Source organism: Myotis lucifugus, unplaced genomic scaffold (genome assembly GCF_000147115.1).
Source record: "Myotis lucifugus unplaced genomic scaffold, Myoluc2.0 scaffold_44, whole genome shotgun sequence".
NCBI lineage: Eukaryota > Metazoa > Chordata > Mammalia > Chiroptera > Vespertilionidae > Myotis > Myotis lucifugus.
In genome coordinates, this window is record NW_005871092.1 from 7,451,086 (window position 1) to 7,470,122 (window position 19,037).

A 19,037-nucleotide genomic window follows, 5' to 3' on the forward strand; every position below is an offset into this window, starting at 1 on the left:
CCTCTAATGATGCCACCTGAGCCAGTATTTTTTAAAAATCCCATTAACAGAAACTTCAGGTTCTCTGACAAGGAATGACATGTGATGCAGAGCCGTCTTCCCCATGCACTCACCGGATGGGGTTGGGAGGAGGAGGGGGGAGCGGCGGTGGAGGCGGAGGCGGTGGGGGCACTGAATTCTCAGACTGGTTCACCCGCTTCTGGAGCTCGTCCACTGCACAGAGAGCACAGGGTCAGGAAAGCGCGGAAATGAGCAACTTCGCATCCAAACAAACAAAACCGCTCTCAAAATCAAGTTCTTTCTCGTGAAGGCGAGTGAGAAAATTCAACATGAAACTGCAGAATCTGTTCAAACTTTTCACCACCCAGCCTGCTATCACTAATACAAGAGGCCTTCCACGGGGTACAAGAAGGCGTTACCTTCTATTCGCTGCTCACACAACCAGGGAAGAGACAAAGTTCAAGGCAACGGCTGGGCGGGCGGGAAGGACTGAGTAGGCTGAAGAAGTATTTGTTAATGATGAAACACACCGCTCCAACGCTAAGAAACGGTTAATACTTGACTTTTAAAATGCACGGGCCACGAGTTCATTTTAAAGGTGACATTTAGGACTGAATCTTAATAGCAGGCTTCCCTCCTCCACTCAAGTTTCCTTCGGGAACTGCACATCTTCGTGTTCTTGGTGTTAACCAGACTCACTCTCTTCAGGGTCTGTGGCTCAGAAACCGGTTGCTCTTCTGAAGAGCATTCTGGGAATATAATGTCTTCATTCAGTTCACCCAAGTCATGAATGAAACAGGCGTTTACTGGGCACCAGCCATGCGGAAGGGGCTACTGGTGCTGCTCCAGGCACCGTTCCTGACTTCAAGGAGCAGAACTGAAATTTCCATCATGGGTGCCAACACCTCTAACGGGGGCTCTAAGGGCTCCAGGTGCCGAGTACTGTGCGCTCTCAGGAAGAGCAGTGTCCACAGCCATTCCACCTGCCACACAGACTGGACCCCCGATGGCGTGTCCACCTGTTTTCACTCGCAACACTTAAAGCAGCCGCGTGGGCCAAGCTCTCCCACACCACGACTCCTCTACCTATTCCATATGCATGTGACTGTCTCTCCAAAGGGAATCTGAGTTCCTCAGGAAAAAGGCATGGTTTCTTCTCTCCTAGATTTCTTTCTCTTTTTTAAATATATTTTTATTGATTTCAGAGAGGAAGGGAGAGGGAGACAGAGATAGAGACATCAATGGTGAGAGAGAATCATTGATCGGCTGCCTCCTGCATGCCCCCTACTAGGGATCGAGCCCGCAACCTGGGCATGTGCCCTGACCGGGAATGGAACTGTGACCTCCTGGTTCATAAGTCAATGCTCACCCACTGAGCCACCACTGGGCTCTTCTATATTTCTTACAGTGCCCTAGGGTATGCCTGGGTACACACAGCAGAAACTAGAACATGTTCAAAACTGAATGTCAAATCTCTCTGTCTGCCCCTCCTCTTATAATAAAGACAGATGGCTTTCTACAACAGGCTGCTCCGATATTCACTAAAAAGAATGGAATAGTTCTTAATGTTAGATCAATTTCTAAAAATAAACTATAATTTTCATCGTGGATTACAAAGCATTGAATATTATTTTAAAGGAAGAAAGCCAACTTAGTTCTTCTGGACAGATTTCAAAATTCTAGTATAAAATTAACCCAAAATATCTGAAGTGAATATTGAAGCTGTTATAAAGGGAACGACCTGCCTCCTTAAATTACCGACCTTCCAACCAAAACTTACTACTTATCCCTGTGCCGTAATCCAACTCACACATTCCTGTTCCGCTTTCGAGAACTGAAAGAATAAATCCTTTTGATTTCAGTATCCCCTGGTGTTTTAAAAGTTTTCCATTTAATACATATATTGTTGCCCATTTTATTGTTAGGTGTGATATTGTAAGTATTATTTCAAGGGTATAATTAGACATCAAAGATGAAGGTGGTATGAATCTAAAAAGTTTCTTTTTAAAAATGTACCCTGAAAATGTATTCATAAAATGAACAAAATAAGTACTTAATGAACACTCGTAGCTGAAGTCCTGAGAAATGCTGGAATTTGGGCCTTCCCATATTAATGGTATCTTTGTTCTTAATTCTGTGTGATGTTCACAACAGCTCTGAGTCCAAAAAGAAGTCTAAATATTTGTGAATCATTTAATTACAAAGGCCATTCCACTACTGAATAGCAATACTTAGAAAGAAAGGAATTTAAAAGTGAGTCTTAGCGTTTTCATAGCATTCAGTAAACCTTCCGGACTAACTATATGCCAGGTTTTGTACTGGGCCTGAGAGATTCACAGATTAACAACAGGACATAGTAGCCTACTCGACGCTTTTACCGGAATGCTTTAAATTTCTGGCTTTCTCCTCAGAATTCTGATACTTCAGTTCCAGTTCTTTTTTATCTTCTTCTAGCAGCTCCAGTTGCTGTTTGAGGTTGTGTATCTCTTTGTGGAGTGCTTCATTTTCTAGTTGTTCTTCTAATTCTTTGACCTATAAGTTATAAACAGACTTTTACGGAGTGTTAAAGTTTCTCCTGTGTCCAGGAAAATAAAAGAAAAAAATGTTTCCCATTTACTTTGCAAATTCATAACAAAGAGATTCCAATCCATCTTAAAAACTATAAAAGTTCTGGGACACAGATAACACTTAAAACCATTATCGACTATTTGATTCAATATGAATTTACCGGACACCTATATCCCAGAGAATTTAATTTTTAATGTTGGAGTCAAAAAATTTCATTTAAAACAGATGAATACATTCATACCCATTTTTAAGGACCCCTAGGAGCACAATTTGGTAACAAGCATCAAAAACCTTAAAAGAAGATGGAGAAAGTGAAGGAGGAGGAGGAGGAGGAGAGGGAAAGGGAGGAGGCAGAAGGGCTCTCTGATTCAGTAATGCTACTTTTAGAATTTGTTTTAAAAAAATAGTAAGACAAGTGCTCAAATATATTCTCTAAAGTATTCTTTGTAACAGGGAACAATTGGAAATAACCTAAATATCTGCCAATATTATTGATTTAGTAAATTCTGGTGTGTTCATTAAATGAAATACTATGCAACCATTTAAAATCACATAGCTCACTATATACTGACATGGGAAGACATAGTAATAATTTTAAAAGTAAAGTTACAGAACAGTATGCATGGTATGATTCCATTTAAACTGTATTCATAAAAGTATATATTTACATAAAGTATAGATAAGCACCAAAATATGAGATTCTTGGGTAATCTTAAATTTCTTTAACTTTTTCTGTATTTTAAAAATTTGTTTATTAGAAGGAACATGTTATCTTTATAATTGTAAAAACAATACAGCTGGGTTTAAAAATTGCTGGATCTCCAAGTGGACTAACAGACAGGTAAGATATACTTTATAAACCATGTACATGAAGTATTAACCAGAATATCTGTATGGTGTAGTATTAAGTTTTAAAAGTAATGACTGCTATCATTTCATTCATAACTTTTATCTGATCTTCAGCACTTCTCCCCTTACTATAACAATTTAGTCCCACACCTCAATTCAATTCAATCAATTCTAGGTATGCACTATTTACTGAATGAGTTAACTGCAAGTAGCAGGACCTTTCCAGAACCAAAAAAATTCTAGGATAAGCTAAATAAAAATAGCATTCTTTTATTCTCTATTTAAAATGCTCATCCTGCATATGGAGACTAAAAAGATTATTTCCCTCCCATCCTCTATGCATATACCAGCATCTCCTATTTTTTAATATATTTATTTTTATTGATTTCAGAGAGGAAGGGAGAGGGAGAGAGAGAGGGAGAGGGAGAGGGAGAGGGAGAGGGAGAGGGAGAGGGAGGGAGAGAGAGAGAGAGAGAGAGAGAGAGAGAGAGAGAAACATCAATGATGAGAGAGAATCACTGATCGGCTGCCACCTGCATGGCCCCTAGTGGAGAACAAGCCCACAGCGCGGGCATGTGCTCTTGGCCGGAATAGAACATGGGACCCTTTAGTCCGCTAGGGCCCAGCACCTCTTATGGGGGCAAGGGAGTGGAGGGGGGGAGGGCGGGAGGGGAGAGGGGGCGGGAATCAACTCTACCTCATGTCCAACCTTTTAAAATCTTCAGAAATTTTCAAGGATAAATGTCAATATTGTTCCTTAAAGAGACTTTGACAAATGATCATGAGTAGCAGCTAACATCCTTCCCTTCACAAACTAGGTACACTGTAAGCAGTCTAAATATTGACATAATTTTCCTGAAGCGGTTTCTTTCACTTGAAAGCCATTGTTCTATCTCTTGGCCTCTCCCCATCCTCCACCCCCTCACCTGCCACGCTGACTAACCTTTCTGCCCAGCACTCCCAGGTAGGCGGTGCTAGCTGGACCGGCTCTACTCAAAAGGAAATAACCACTTAGGAAGTCTTTAAACATACACATTTGTGCAAGTTTACAAAATCAGATATTTTCTCCAAGCAAACAATTACTACCAACAAGGGCTTTTCCTCCCTGTTTGAATAAAACCTATTTCACCCTCCCACAGGCTCTCGGAGACCAATACTCTCCAGGTGCACACGGTCTCCCCAAAATGCATTATCCAAGCTCTTCTCAAGTTGTATCTCTTTCCCCCCCCTTCTTCTGTCCTTTGGGACAATTTAAAGTCTACAATAATGCACTATACATTTTTGTTGGCCACTTAATTAAATTCATTTAGTAGCTGTTGTTTTTCTAAAAGATAAAAAAGACAGACTTGGTAACTTAGTAAGGCAAAATGTAGAAGTCTAAGTGACCAGACCAACTCTGTGAGTGTGTGTGTGTGTGAGTGTGTGTGTGTGTGTGTGTGTGAAGACTCCAGAAGAAAATCTGTACCTTTTGTTGGTGCTGAATCCTCTCTCCCTCAAGGAGCTGGATGAGTTTGGCGTTTTCATCCAATGCTTTCAAAAGCTGTTGGTCGGGAGCAGAGCTCTGTAGCAGCAGGTGGCTTTGTCTCTTTAGCTTGTTTTGTTCAATGAACATCTGCAGAAGTTAATTACGAACATGTATATACCAGTCAATCTCACATATCTCAACAGAAACTTGAGCAAAAGGAAAGTGATGGAGTTTTTATCAAAATTTTCTGAATGCTACACAGTCTAATGGTTTTAGAAGTAAAGGTTGCCATGATTTCATTCATAACTTTTACACAATCTTCAGAACCTTTACCCTTGCCCCAACCAACTACAATAACTGAGCCCTACATGTCCATTTTTAATACTGTATTATGGCTTTAAAATCCATTAATACTAACAGTAGTAGTAGTATTACTGGAACAGAGGCTGTTAGCTGATTCTTCTAGACTAGGGAGGCTCAAATCCCCGATGCATTACCATCTTGACTTGGAATTTCTGTATCCAAAATGGATGGTCACATTTTTGGTTTTTATTTATCATCATTTTTAAATATATTTTTTATGGATTTCAGAGAGGGAGGGATAGAAACTACAATGATGAGAGAGAATCATTGATTGGCTGCCTCCTGCACGTCCCCTACTGGGGATGGAGCCTGCAACCCAGACTTGTGCCCTTGACCAGAACCGAACCAGGACCTTCAGTCCGCAGGCCAACACTCTATCCACTGAGCCAAACCAGCTAGGGCATGTTTTTGTTTTTTTAAATGGACAAGTAGGAGTAGGAGTGGGGAAGGAACTTACATTTTACACTTTATACATTTGAGAATTGTTTGTATTTTTTTACAAGGCACATATGTATCTGTTCCTTTTGTAATTAAGTATATAAAGTAAATGAACTTTAAAATTTCACTTCTAAGTCTCTAGACAGTAGGCTCCCAAGGGCAGAGATCCTATTTGCCTTCTTCACCATTATATTCCCACTGTCGGCAGTGTCTGGTTTAATAAGATGTTTGCTGACTGCACGAAGCACAAAATGCAAGACAGCAGTACATCTCATTAAACTAAGTCATGTAATCTTTTAGCAGCAGTTATCTGTTAAAAACCTGAGAATTTGTTGCCATAACTGGTTTGGCTCAGTGGACAGAGCGTCGGCCTGCGGACTGAAAGGTCCCAGGTTCGATTCCGGTCAGGGGCATGTACCTTGGTTGTGGGCACAGCCCGAGTAGGAGGTGTGCAGGAGGCAGCTGATCGATGTTTCTCTCTCATCGATGTTTCTAGCTCTCTATCCCTCTCCCTTCCTCTCTGTAAAAAATTAATAAAATATATTTTTAAAAAAACACCTGAGAATTTGTAAACCATTAAAAGGGAAGATATACTGGTTCTAATCTAGCTTTATCTTAAAAAACAGTTCTCTTCTCACTATTGTGCAGGTCAAATCTAGATGCTGCAAAATCACTGCGCACCACTGCAAGGATTGATGCTAGGGTGACGTAAGTGCCACCGCTCTTCATGTCCCTCCTCAAACATCTGTCTCCTCACTCTGGCATGGCACAACACCACTCATTTTCATATCCTTAGTGGAATCTTGCTTCTCTCATCTATCCTCTCCGCTACTGCATGGCCTTCATGTTTTCTTTGAGCTGCTTTGTTTTCTAAAATCACTCTACAAACAACAGATGGAAAATTGAAAATGTCTCTCAAAGTAAGACCCTGGCATGCAGGTCAAAATCAGCCAACACTTTCAGTGTCGCAATGGAGGCATCTTCATGTTACCTCTACACTCCCTCCTCCTCGACTGTTTATTTAGCTCCATTATTTCTGTTGCTGCAGCTTTTTCCAAAGGGCTCTGACACACTCCAATTCTTTTCGCTTTCTTCCAAGTAATGAGAACATTATTTACTCACCTTTCATTAAACCCTCTGAATAAGATGAATCATAATATTTCAAATCAAATCTTCTCGGGCTAAACCTTGCATAGAGTTCATTGCTAGCCCAGCTAGCATTCAAGCACATAATCCGATTTTCAAATGTCATCGGCATAACCCCTGCTCTGTCTTCTTTCTCCGCTACGGACACTTACACCTAAGAGTGTTTTACATTTCCTTGGCGACTTTCCTTCAACCTACAGTACGTACACAGATTCAAAAAGGTTTCTCCATGATGGAGCTCTCATGCAGATCAGCTCTCCATCCTGAGATGTTAGGGTTCAGCCAACTGGTACCTCATCATTTCCCTGGAAACCAGTCCCAGAGCCACAGGACACCAAAGAGCTACCTGGCAACAAAGGTAAGCCGAACACGAGAAGCTCAAAGCTCATCTCTAACATGAGAGGAACATCACTGCTCTGGTGAAAGGCTGAGACAATGGATGTACAACATGGCAACGTTCCACAGCAAGGAGAGGAATCAACTCACACAAGGAGAGCACTGGAGAGCGGCCATGGTACTTGAGATGGTATACGGAGAGGTAACCTAGATGCGAGGCTATTTGAAACCTACACAAGTCCTCAAGCCGGGCCTTCCGTCACAAGTTACAAGTGTCCCTTAATATAATGTCTTTCCTCTATATAGCATTTTATTTTATTTTATTTTGCTTAATCCTCACCCGAGGATATTTTTCCCTTGATTTTTAGGGAGAGTGGAAGAGAGAGAGAAACATCAATGTGAGAGAAACACATCGATTGGTTACCTCCTGCAGGAGCCCTGACCAGGGCCTGGGCTGGGGAGGAGCCTGCAACCAAGGTTAAGTGCCCTTGACTGGAATCGAACCTGGAACCCTCTGATCCACAGGCCAACGCTCTATCCACTAAGCCAAACCAGCCAGGGCCCTCTATGTAGCATTTTAGAGTTTACAAAATACCTTTGAAAAAGCATGCCATTTAAAATCCACTTGGTTATCCAGGTATCATCAGATAATCCGCTTGGTTATCTGTGGTGAAAGTGAAGCCCCAAGAGGCTACTAGTAAGGGGCTGTTCTAAGGTCATGCAACTGGTAACTGACTGACAGGCCAAAATCTGAACCCAGATCTTCAGATACCAAGTTCAGTGAACCTGAGACGATTCCGTAGCTGCCTCCCTAAATCAGCTGATCCTTCATTCAAAGTGTCCCAGGGGACATGTATAAGAATTGTCATAACAGCATGACTTGGAATTGTAAGTTCTTACTCAACCTAAATGTGTCATCTGCAAAGTTCTTTAAGAAATAAAAATTTAAAAATGAGGTCTCTACAAGATACTTACCTCTTGTGCAAACGACTCTGCTTTCTTCCGAAGGTCCTTCTCCAGTTCCAAGTTCACCTGCATTTCCTCATACTCTTCTACTGCTAGCATGGACACTTAAGAAGACAAGGAAAGGGAAACAGACAATATGCCACCCAGATGATCAGGAATATGGGTGAAAAACAGTGCTTAAAAGATTCTTTCTACAGCACGCTCAACCATTGCTGGTTGAAATATAAAATGATAAAGCCTTTTGGAGGGCAATGTGATTCAAAATCTAAAATTATTCATAGTCTTTGACTCAACAATTCCACTTTTAGGAATGTCTTTATTCTCCTAAGAGAGAACATATATGGAGATTTAGTGGGAGGGCTGCTCTCTGCATTGCTACTGAAAAAAGTAAAATAATCTAGATGGCCTAGCATGGAAGGATCAGTGAAGTCTGATATGTACAGGAAATATTATTCTGCCATCAAAATTATATTGCAGAGGCATGTTTATTGGATAGAAAGACATTCGTGACATATTAAAGAGTTCATTTTTTTTTTAAAAGCCACGTTCTAAACACATCCACAAGGCATTTCACAGAAGAGGACACATATAAAAGGCCCCTAAACATGTGGAAAACACTCATCTTCATTAGTAACCGGTGAAACGCAAAGTAAAAACAGATACCTTTTTAGACTCACCAAAGAGGCAACTGGCAAAAATGAAAAGTACACATTGAGTGTGGAGATGATAGGGAACAAATACATGGCTAACGGGAGTGTAAACCTATAGATCTACTTAAAAAGTAATTTGGCCTTAGGTGGTGAAATAAAGATAAAATTTTACATTTGTCGTATATCTTGCTAAAACTCTTAGACATGTGCACCAGGGGACATGTATAAGAATTGTCATAACAGCATGACTTGGAATAGTAAAATACGGAGAAAAAAAAAAACACCCTCCAATATCTACCAATAGGATATTGGATAAATGAATCCTGGTGTAGACTTGGAATGAAATATGATACACCCGTGAAAATAACCACCACGGCAGAGCCCCTCACCATGGACGAACCTCAAAACACAAAGCTGAAGAGGTACAGGGGCGAAAATATGCCATTTTTATAAAGTCCCAAACACGCAAAATTAAACAATATGCTGTCTGGGGACACACACGTATTTGGCAAAACTGTAAATAAAAGAAATGATAAAAATCCAAGGGAGGAGACGGAGTAGAGAAGGCTGTTCGGGGGCTCGTAAGGTACTAATGGGTAAATAGAAACTTCCTCTGCTGGTATCTGGTCTTCCACAGATGTTATAATCATATTTAACAATTTAATGGATATACAGGCTTTTTCAGATGGGAAGAATATACACTAAAATGTTAACAGTGCTTTTCTCTGCACTGGAAAGACTGAGAGTTCCCCCCCCCCGCCCCCACTTTTTTCTGTATGAATCTATAACTTTCCACCAAAAGAAAAGTACACAAGTAAATAAAAAGAAAAATAGGCATAAGTTATGTTAAAGTGTTCTCCAAGTACACAAACAAGAGAGAGAGAGAGCCTGATGGCCATTCGGGCCCAGAGGCAGAGCGTGGCTTTAAAGTCACAATAGGACAGACATCTTCCAAGGGAAAATCGTGTGAAAGACGAGCAAAGCGATGACACTTTATGACCTTTTGTGCTCTATTCTGTGAAATGATGATAGAGACAAGACGGGGGGGGGGGGGGGGGGGGGCGGTGACAAAGCCATTGCACGACGTAGACAGATATCGCTCCGGTCTCTCCACCTGCTTGTGGTGAAGCTCTTTTGATCCTGAGCCCAGTCCGATCCACACAATCTTTTCAAAGGCTCCCCTAATGGCTGCTTTCAAACAATGTTCCGCCAGGGCACTCAGTCCTAACTGACTAAGGACTGGTTTGCTGTGTAATGACATAGAATTTCAAACTCCGTCCTCGGTGAATCTACTGCCTACCCAGGGGAAAGACTAATAGTCTTCCTCAAGGGAAGCAATATAAGAGGTGGTTTGGGATGTGAATGACAGGCCCCTGGGTTATTTTCAAACCTATTTAAAAGAGACATTTCATGAGGAGAACAAAGAAGATTCTACTACAACTATCTGAAGCCTGGGACAGAATAATTGACACGCTTTTCTGCGTCCAGAACACTATAATAAGAAGTGAATTTCACCTGGTCCTTCTTCCCTGGATTCTGAAAGCACTGTTTGGTTCTAGTCATGCATTTATTATATAAACTCTCTGTCTCTCCCTGGAATGGGGGGACGAGGGGGAGGGTAGGTTGTCTCTGAAGGCAAGATCCACATGCTAACCATTGTGGAACCCTCTTTCTAGCACAGTGCATCCAGATTAGAAAGTCTTCTACACTATTTCTATCTTCTGAAAGGTAGAAAGAGTTGAGGCAATGTCACAATGGAGTTGGAATATGTATTTACATATTCCAACTCCCACACACTTAACTACAAGGTTCTTTATTCAAAAATCTCAGGTCATGAATAATGCAAAGATGGAGAACTCCCATGAACAGGGGCGACCCTGGGTCTGAAAGATTTGCTTTTAGTGTTGTAGCTTCTGCACTCGGAAAGAAGGGGGAAAAAAGAGGACAAAACCATAGTAAGTCCGCTCTCTTGGGTGCTGCGTTTCAAAATGAGCGGGCCTTGTGTTTCTTAAGTAAAAGCACTTGTAAATGTCCCAAGACTCAAAAGCCGGGGGTAGAATCGAATTGAGAGAGATTCCTTGCTATGAGTTAGGAGAACACAATACAGGAGAAGATTCTTGCTGCAAGAACCTTTAGGCACAGGTATAAGACAACCCGAAATCTATGTACACAAAATAAATTACACATGTACTTGAGAAACAAAGAGTGGAAACACATACCTCTATTGCATTTTTCTAAGACTTTTCTCTGTTCAAGGACTTCTGAATTTAAAGCATCTTTTTCTTGCTTCACTTTATTTACCTAGAAACATGAGATTTTGAGGGGAGAAAGCACCCACAGCGGTAAGACAGGACATATGGCGATGTGTGATACTCAAGTTGCTGTTCAACTTTCAACAGGAAACTGACACTGTAAAGTAGTGATTGGCCTCACTGCAGAGGCTTGTATTACAGCTCTTGGTAGAGCCTCGAAGGTCGCTACTTCAGCTAGGATGGACAACTGGCAGAGAATGTATTTACATATTCCAAATGGCTTGGCATTGGGCCCCAACCATGGTAGTGCTCTAAGCGGCCAGTGTGAATGGTTCATAGTTTTAATGCAAAAATCCAACTAGAGAGCACTTGGAAAATACATGAATCATTTAGAGAGCCAATACTCAATTTTGGTATTTATTTTAAGTTTTGATGCTATTTGGCTTAAGTAAAACATCCATGAATTTTTGAAATAAAGAGTATTTTCAACTTGGATGACTGTTGGCTAAAATAGAATACCTATGATAATTTTCCCCCAAAACTTCTGAAATAACTGTTGGCATCTATCAATAGGAGAAGAGAATATCATAGACAGTTAAAAACAGAAATGTAAAGCTACATGTATCAAAGCGGATAAATCTCAAATTCCATTTTGTGGAATTAAAAATGCAGGGTGTGAATATAGCTTTAAAACACTCCAAGTGCTATGGAGTGTAGTACAAATGTCAGTGCGTGCATTGCCAAGATAAAACCAAAGTTCAGAAGAGTAGCTGTTTGGGGAAATGCAATTGAGGAGAGAGAGAGATGCCACGGTTTCAACACCACTTTCATGTTTTATGTATTAAGCTAGATTGTAGGCACACAGATGTTCATTATTTCGCTTTTAATATTTTTCAAGTGTCTGAAACAGTCCTAACAAAAACAACTTCTGAACTGGCTTCCAACCCCACCTCTCAGTGGCAGTGAGAGAATCCCCGATAATCATAACAGGAATGGCGTGCATCAGAATGCGTTTCCTGTCTCTCTCCCATGGTTACACTCACGAAACAAACCAAGGCCACAGTCCTGAAGGGGCCTCTGCATCCCGCAGTCCTTCGGAGCGTCTCTGAACTGATCTCTTTGGGTGTAAGCTGTATTTTTTATTTTGGTTTCAACTAGTAACTGGTATAACACGGCCACCAGGAATGCTATTTCCAAAATGCCATCGTCCTTCCCCCCATTCATTCGGATGTGTTGTCACAATCCATGAAAGCACCCGGTTGGTGGGCAATGCTTCCCTGTCTCTTTCCCATGATGGCCCTTAAGAAAGCGATGGTATGTGTCTGGGCACTGAGGTAATTGGAGGAGGCTGCTCGCTGAAGGGGATCAATACCCTGGCCCCCTTGTCAGCCCTCGGAGGGATATCAAGGGGCTACAGCACATCGATTGGGAAGCTCTGGGCTACAGGATCTGAGAACCATTGACAGACGTCAGGTCGAGATTGCAAAGAAAGGCAATTGTGTACTCCTGCTCTTGAAGACAACTGACAAGGAAAAGGAAGAAGTTTCTCCAAACACCTACTTGAACCATTCTACCACCTAGCACAGTGGTTCTCAACCTTCCTAATGCCGCGACCCTTTAATACAGTTCCTCATGTTGTGGTGACCCCCAACCATGAAATTATTTTCGTTGCTACTTCATAACTGTCATTTTGCTACTGTTATGAATCGTCATGTAAATATCTGATATGCAGGATGTATTTTCATTGTTACAAATTGAACATAATGAAAGCATAGTGATTAATCACAAAAACAATATGTAATTATATATGTGTTTTCCGATGGTCTTAGGCGACCCCTGTGAAAGGGTCGTTCGACCCCCAAAGGGGTCGCGACCCCCAGGTTGAGAACCGCTGACCTAGCATATGGGCCTGGGTTGGAGGTACATGGGGACAGCCTTTCCCAACGGAGCCAGCCCTTCACTGGAGAAGCGGCACACTTCTTCACCCGCGGTGATAGAGTGTCTGACTTAAACTCAAGACAGCACTCCCACAAATCTGCCTCCTGTAGTGAAGTCTGAGGGGCAATAGAGAACACTTAACGCTACTTTCATGTTTTATTTATGGAGCTAGGTAGTGGGTATATGAATGCTCATGGTCTTACTCTCTATACCCTTTGGTATGTGGGGAGCAGATCAGAACTAGCACTTGGTTCACATGTCAGACATTGGCTTCCAGTGGCAATTTTTAACATGGCTAGTCCCCAAACATCTCGAAAACACCAAAGTCTGACCTTTCCGGCCCAAGATACATACTTCTTCAATTACTTCCGCAAGTTTGCTCTTGAGATTTTCTAGTTCGATGGCTAATATCTTCTTTTCCTCCTGAACGGACACAATTTGATCCCGGAGTTCTGCATTTTTAAAGGGGAAAAAAAAAGGAGGGGACATGTATACAAATAAACGTATTTTTAAAAGAGGAAATCAATCTTGTCCGAAGAATTGAAAACGCCAGCCCATGGGCAGTGCATGGTCAAGGTCATTTAACAATTAAAAGGAAAATGAAGAAGCAAAGGATGATGGAAATCTCGCTTTCAAGCCCCCCAACACAGCCATGGTCATTAATAACTTTATATCAAGCAAACTCACTGTGTTAAATGTACCAGATCATGTTTTCTTTGCATTCCAGCAAACCCACATTCAAGAAAACGATCTGGCATTTCAGAAGCAAAATTGCTTAAGCTTTCAGCAAAATAAATTAAGGCATTGCAGTAACTCCTTTTTTATTTTATAACGGCCATGGACTCGTGTCACAATACAATATAAACAACTGGGAAGTTAATAATTTGGAGATTTTGATTTGAAGAAAAATCCTGATTTTCTGCCAATTTATAGCCTTAAACATTATTTGAACTGACTCAAAATATAACCTATTTGAAAAAGGGTTAATTCTAGTAATTTTCTCTCCAGAGTTGTGGGTGTTTTGTTTCTTAATTTATTTCATATTTGCTAGTACTGGGATTTAATGAAAACTGTGTTACTGGAATGAAAATATTAGTGACTGTAAGTGCAAAGCTTAAAGTTACTTCCGCCACTCAAATGTTAAAAAGACATGTACATGGATTAGCACAGGGTCCTCAAATTTATACCCAGGCTCCTGGTTTTGCCACTGAGTTTTGAACTGCTCTTAATTTCTTACCCTCCTGCCAGGACAGTAAGAAACCCATTATGTGGTTATTTATAAGTTAAATCAACTTTTACACGAACCCAGTTTGAAGGAGTTCTCAGAGACTTATTTCAAAATCACTCTCTCTACTGGTTGGCCACTCCTGAAGGAAGAACAAGAGACCACACTGTTCAAGACCCAACAGCAGGGAGGATTGTGGACAAAAGAACATCCTTTAACCTTCCCCTCTCTCTCCTCACCAACATAAATCTTATTCTGTCCCAGGTTAAGGGAGTGGAGAGTCAGTTAAAGATGACTTTCTGTAGACAGTCATCCCTGGGTATCCACAAAAACTGGCTCCAGGACCCCTTCAGATAGCAAAATCCGAGAACGCTCAACTCCTCTACATAAAATGGCATAGTATTTGCACACACCCTAAGCACGTCCTCCGGTACACTTTAAATAATCTCTAGATATAATATCTCATACAATGTAAATGCTATTGTTTAAGAAAAAAGCTCTGTACATAGTCAGTACAGATGCAACCACCTTAGGTCAAACTACACTGTACCTATCAGCAACAACATAACATTTCCCCCCCTAAATATTTTCTATCTGCCGTTGGTTGAATCCACGGATGCGGAACCCACTGATATGGAGGGCTGACTGTACTTTCTCCTTGAACTTCCACCTGAAGTGCCGCCTACCAAGCTAACAAGTATTGCTTCTGAGGTGTGCACTAACCTCAGGTACCCCACTAGTTATTGAACCAAAATCTGCTTTTCGACGTCTTTCACGTACCCAACGTATCTATGAATAAAATAAATGTGTATTTAATAGATGTATCGTGTGACCTTGCCTGCTAATTAACGCAGTTTTTTCATACTGCGTATTGCGTACAGCTCGTTGCCTGAATCCCATGACACGTTCTTTGAGGGCAGAGACTAAGCAATTTGGGGAGGAATCTTCCCTGAAGATTCCAACAGGGAACCACAACCAGGAGCTGTTGACTACAGATATTTATATTCACTCTTTCACTGCATTATAATTTCACCAAAAATATCTTAACATACAGTCCATGCTCTTAAGAAGTTTATAGACTAACTGGGCGGTTTGTCAAGACAGTGCTTTCAAAAGGGCCTAGTCCCAAACAAGAAAGCAACTCATGAAACACAAAGGTGAGAGCCTATCTTGACTTTCAACCACGCTCCACGTGAGGACACTGAAATCAGAATTTTCTCAAGGTAAAACCCAGGCATCCGTATTTCTTAAAGTTCTCGTGTGATTCCAATGTGCAACCCGGGTTGGGAAACGTTATCGAAAACAAGTTCAATAATTAAGCCACGGGTCCCACCTTTGATCTGCTTCTGGCACTGCACTGAGACACACGGCTCAGCGGTAGCCTCTGAATCCGTAGTTGCTTCTTCATCATCAATGTTGATCTCTTCGGTTATTACATCTGGTCCCAGCTTGGCCATGTATAACATGCTGATTCTTTTCAATGTCTTGTTTTCTTTATTTAGCTAAGGCAAAATGTAAAAACAGTGATTTTAACAGCAGTCAAATGAGTATCTTGGGTTTCTAAACAACAGACAAGTGAAGGGCACTTCTGTCTTACATACTCATCAACATTCACAGCAGGAAATAACAATTAGAAGATTCATGAAAGAAGGCTTTTATTTACACTTTTAATATTAAAGTTATTACTTTAAGTAAGACCTGATGCCTGGGTTACAGCATGTGAGAATGTTAATTGTCACTGATAAGAAATATAAGAGGAATTAAGATCAAACACCAGCACAGATTAAGCCCAAAATCAGTTTGATTGTCTTAAGTAAGGCACTTAATTTCAAGCAAATGTTTTCTTTGTTGCTGTGCTCTGAACACTTTTTAAAGGTCTGTTTGCCCAGGATTCCCCTGTTCTGGTACTAACAATCCTCTTCACTGTTCCACGTGATTCCCATGGGAACAGCCTCAGTCCCCAAAACACATCCTATCTCTTTGGCCATAGCTACTTAGACCAGGGATTAGGCACAGGGCCCAAGCTTGGGCAGCTGGACCCCTTCTCTAGAAATCTGGAGGCTGGATCAGAGAGATGAGCTTCTTTCCATAGGTCTGGATGCACAGAAGCTATTCGTGACCACATCCCACTACTGGATCGAGGAAGAGAGGAAGGCGGTCTGTATGTAGCCAAGCCAAAAAATGGAGCTGATGTGTAGAGAGAGGCAGAGAAAAGCAGGGGAGATAGGGTTTCCCACATGGCTCCAGCCCATTCCTGAACTGTGTCTAGCACACAGAATGGATGGGATTCTCCAATCCCTCTGTAACAAATGCCTGCTCTTTTCTTCTCTTGCTTAATTAAGCCAGTTCAAGATGTATTTCTATCTGTACAGAGTTCTAATGATACACAAGAAAAGAAAGTTCAAGATAGGTTCCCATTATTTCTATAAAAAGAGTTCGAATTCATAGCAGAGAAAAGGAATCCTAATTCACTGAGGTATCTGTTATTCATTAATGTAGAAGTGAGTTGTTTTTTAGTGTTACTCAACTATCATTACCTTCTTTAGCTCATGTGTTTGTGTGCATATAAAATGTTAGTACAATGCACACACAAAGAGCAGCCGTGGTCCAAAGTCCACAGGGGGAAAACATGGTGTTGCTGATGTTTTCTCTTCTTAAGACTAAAAAATAAAGTCCTCTCTTACTTGAGTACATGAAAGTATTGACAAGATTGAGTTTTCTAGTTAAAATGTAAGACAGAAATGCAAACATTATTTCCTTTAGTAAGGGCTATTAATCATCCAGACGTGTTCTGAATTAATAACTGACACTGAAAAGAAATACAAACAGAAGCATTATTCATTGGAAAGCATCCTCCCCTTCCCTACTGTGAACCTTACACCAGAATAAGATGTTTAGTCCGCTACTTGTCTGGCTTTGGCCCTTCATTTATGATCATAATTTGAATCCCTCGGGGAATCTCTCAGGAAAGCCCAGCCCATTCCAACTGGGAGATCTAGTTCCTCCCCAATAATATTAAATCTAAATATATCTCAAGTAGCTGCTCTAGAGCACAAGAGGTGCTTCCTCTCTGGGGAATCAGGAAGAATCTCCTAGAAACGGCGTGGAAGCCTCCATGGATTCTTCCTGGGAAGCCTGGAGAGATCTACTCAGGGAATCAGACACAGCCTTTATTCCCCATCCCCAGCCCACAGCTCCGGCTTCTAGCTCCCCAGATTACATCAGAGGATCAGGAGGCCCGTGATTTCCCAATCCCTCTTCCTGAAAATGGAAAATTCAAGTCAACACTGTTTGGGGTGGGGGTGGTCTTTGAACCATGAACCTTACAGCATATCTAACTTTAGAGGCTCAAAGGTCCTGGTCAATTCTCAAGCAAGGCATTTTTTTTTTCTGAATGTTAGAAAAAAATAACAATTGAAGGAAAAATTGGGGGGAAAAACTCTCAAAATTTAATTTGTAATTCTGCATCCTAACATTTAAACAAATGGTCCCAAACTCTGCATACCAGAATCTCTACAGAGCTTTTTAAAAGTCCCAATGCACAGGCCCTCACCAGACCAAACTCTCTGGTGTGGCCCAGCACAGAGCTTCCCAGGTGGCTCCAATGCACATCAATACTGAGAATCATGGATGTAGAGCAATGCAACGCTTTACCATGCATTTCTATAAAATCAGCACAGCAGAGCGAAGAACCAGCTCTACAATCAAATCGCCTCTGCTTCCAGAATAACCTAAGTTCAGTGTCAGTTTTCTCATCAGCAAACTAAGGATAAAAACCATCTCTATCTCATAATATGAAGATTAAATATGAGATGTTACATATAAAGTATTTATTGCAGTGGCTGACATAGTAAAAAGTCAGCAAGTGTTAGCTACTAGTAATAAGAGAGGTGTAGCTAGTGCTAATTTCCTTTGGAAACCTTTTATCAGCTAGTTTTCTTCAACCAAGGTATTTATCTATACATTTTTTTTCCTCCTGCAGGATTGTCATGAAAAATAAAATAAAATAAAATAAAATAAAATAAAATAAAATAAAATATTAAGTTTTGCCAATTGGTCTCAATACATTACTTCCCAGGCCACCATCACAATACTAGTTAACAGCCTGATAAACATTTTGCCCTTAAAAGACTTTAATGACTCGGCCAGAGTGGTTCAGTGGTTGAGCCCTGACCCATGAACCAAGAGGTTACCAGTTCAATTTCCGGTCAGGGCACATGCCCAGGCTTCAGGTTCAATCCCCAGTAGGGGGCATGCAGGAGGCAGCCAATCAATGATGTTTCTCTCTCATCAATGGTTCTAGCTCTCTATTCCTCTCCCTTCTTCTCTCTCTAAAAATCAATAAAAACATTTTAAAAAGTGAAAAAAGAGTTTAATGCCTCTATCAAACCAGGCACCCAAAACCACCATGCCTGGGCCACATCCCTAGAGTCAGTGTGTCTGGGGTACTCTTAAAGAAGTCAACCCTGTTCTATCCTGACACTTAGGACAAGATAACTGTAGCTCACAGAGGTGAATTCTCTTGTTCAAAATCACCTGTCAAATTAAAAAGGCGGGGGGAGGAGATAAAGTATTTTTTAAAATTATGATATGGATCAAGTGCATAGTGAAAAAAGGAATAGTCTATCCCATTCTCATTCCAGTACTAACTCTAGTCCATCCTGTCATTTAAGATGAGACAGCAGTATGGGAAACACAATTAATCTGCCCAGAGTCGCATATGCCTAAAATGACATAACCAGGAATAACACCTGTGTCTACTGTTTCCCAAACCACTGATTTCCATAAACTCTGCCAGTCCTGAGAGGTAGTCGCTGTTCTCCCTTTGGGTGTTCTATTGA

General features: G+C 41.1%; 1 protein-coding gene across 1 annotated transcript in view; it reads right to left on the minus strand.

Moving 5' to 3' along the window:
* The window catches only part of SHTN1 (shootin 1), a 73,717-nt gene that overhangs the window by 36,173 nt on the left and 18,507 nt on the right, over positions 1-19,037 (minus strand). The window contains exons 4-10 of the mRNA XM_023753397.1: positions 15,530-15,698; positions 13,326-13,423; positions 11,001-11,082; positions 8,141-8,235; positions 4,883-5,029; positions 2,379-2,532; positions 114-213 (exon numbers count right to left, since the gene is read on the minus strand). Coding sequence (XP_023609165.1) covers positions 114-213; positions 2,379-2,532; positions 4,883-5,029; positions 8,141-8,235; positions 11,001-11,082; positions 13,326-13,423; positions 15,530-15,698 — 845 coding nt within the window. The remainder of the gene's footprint in view (positions 1-113; positions 214-2,378; positions 2,533-4,882; positions 5,030-8,140; positions 8,236-11,000; positions 11,083-13,325; positions 13,424-15,529; positions 15,699-19,037) is intronic.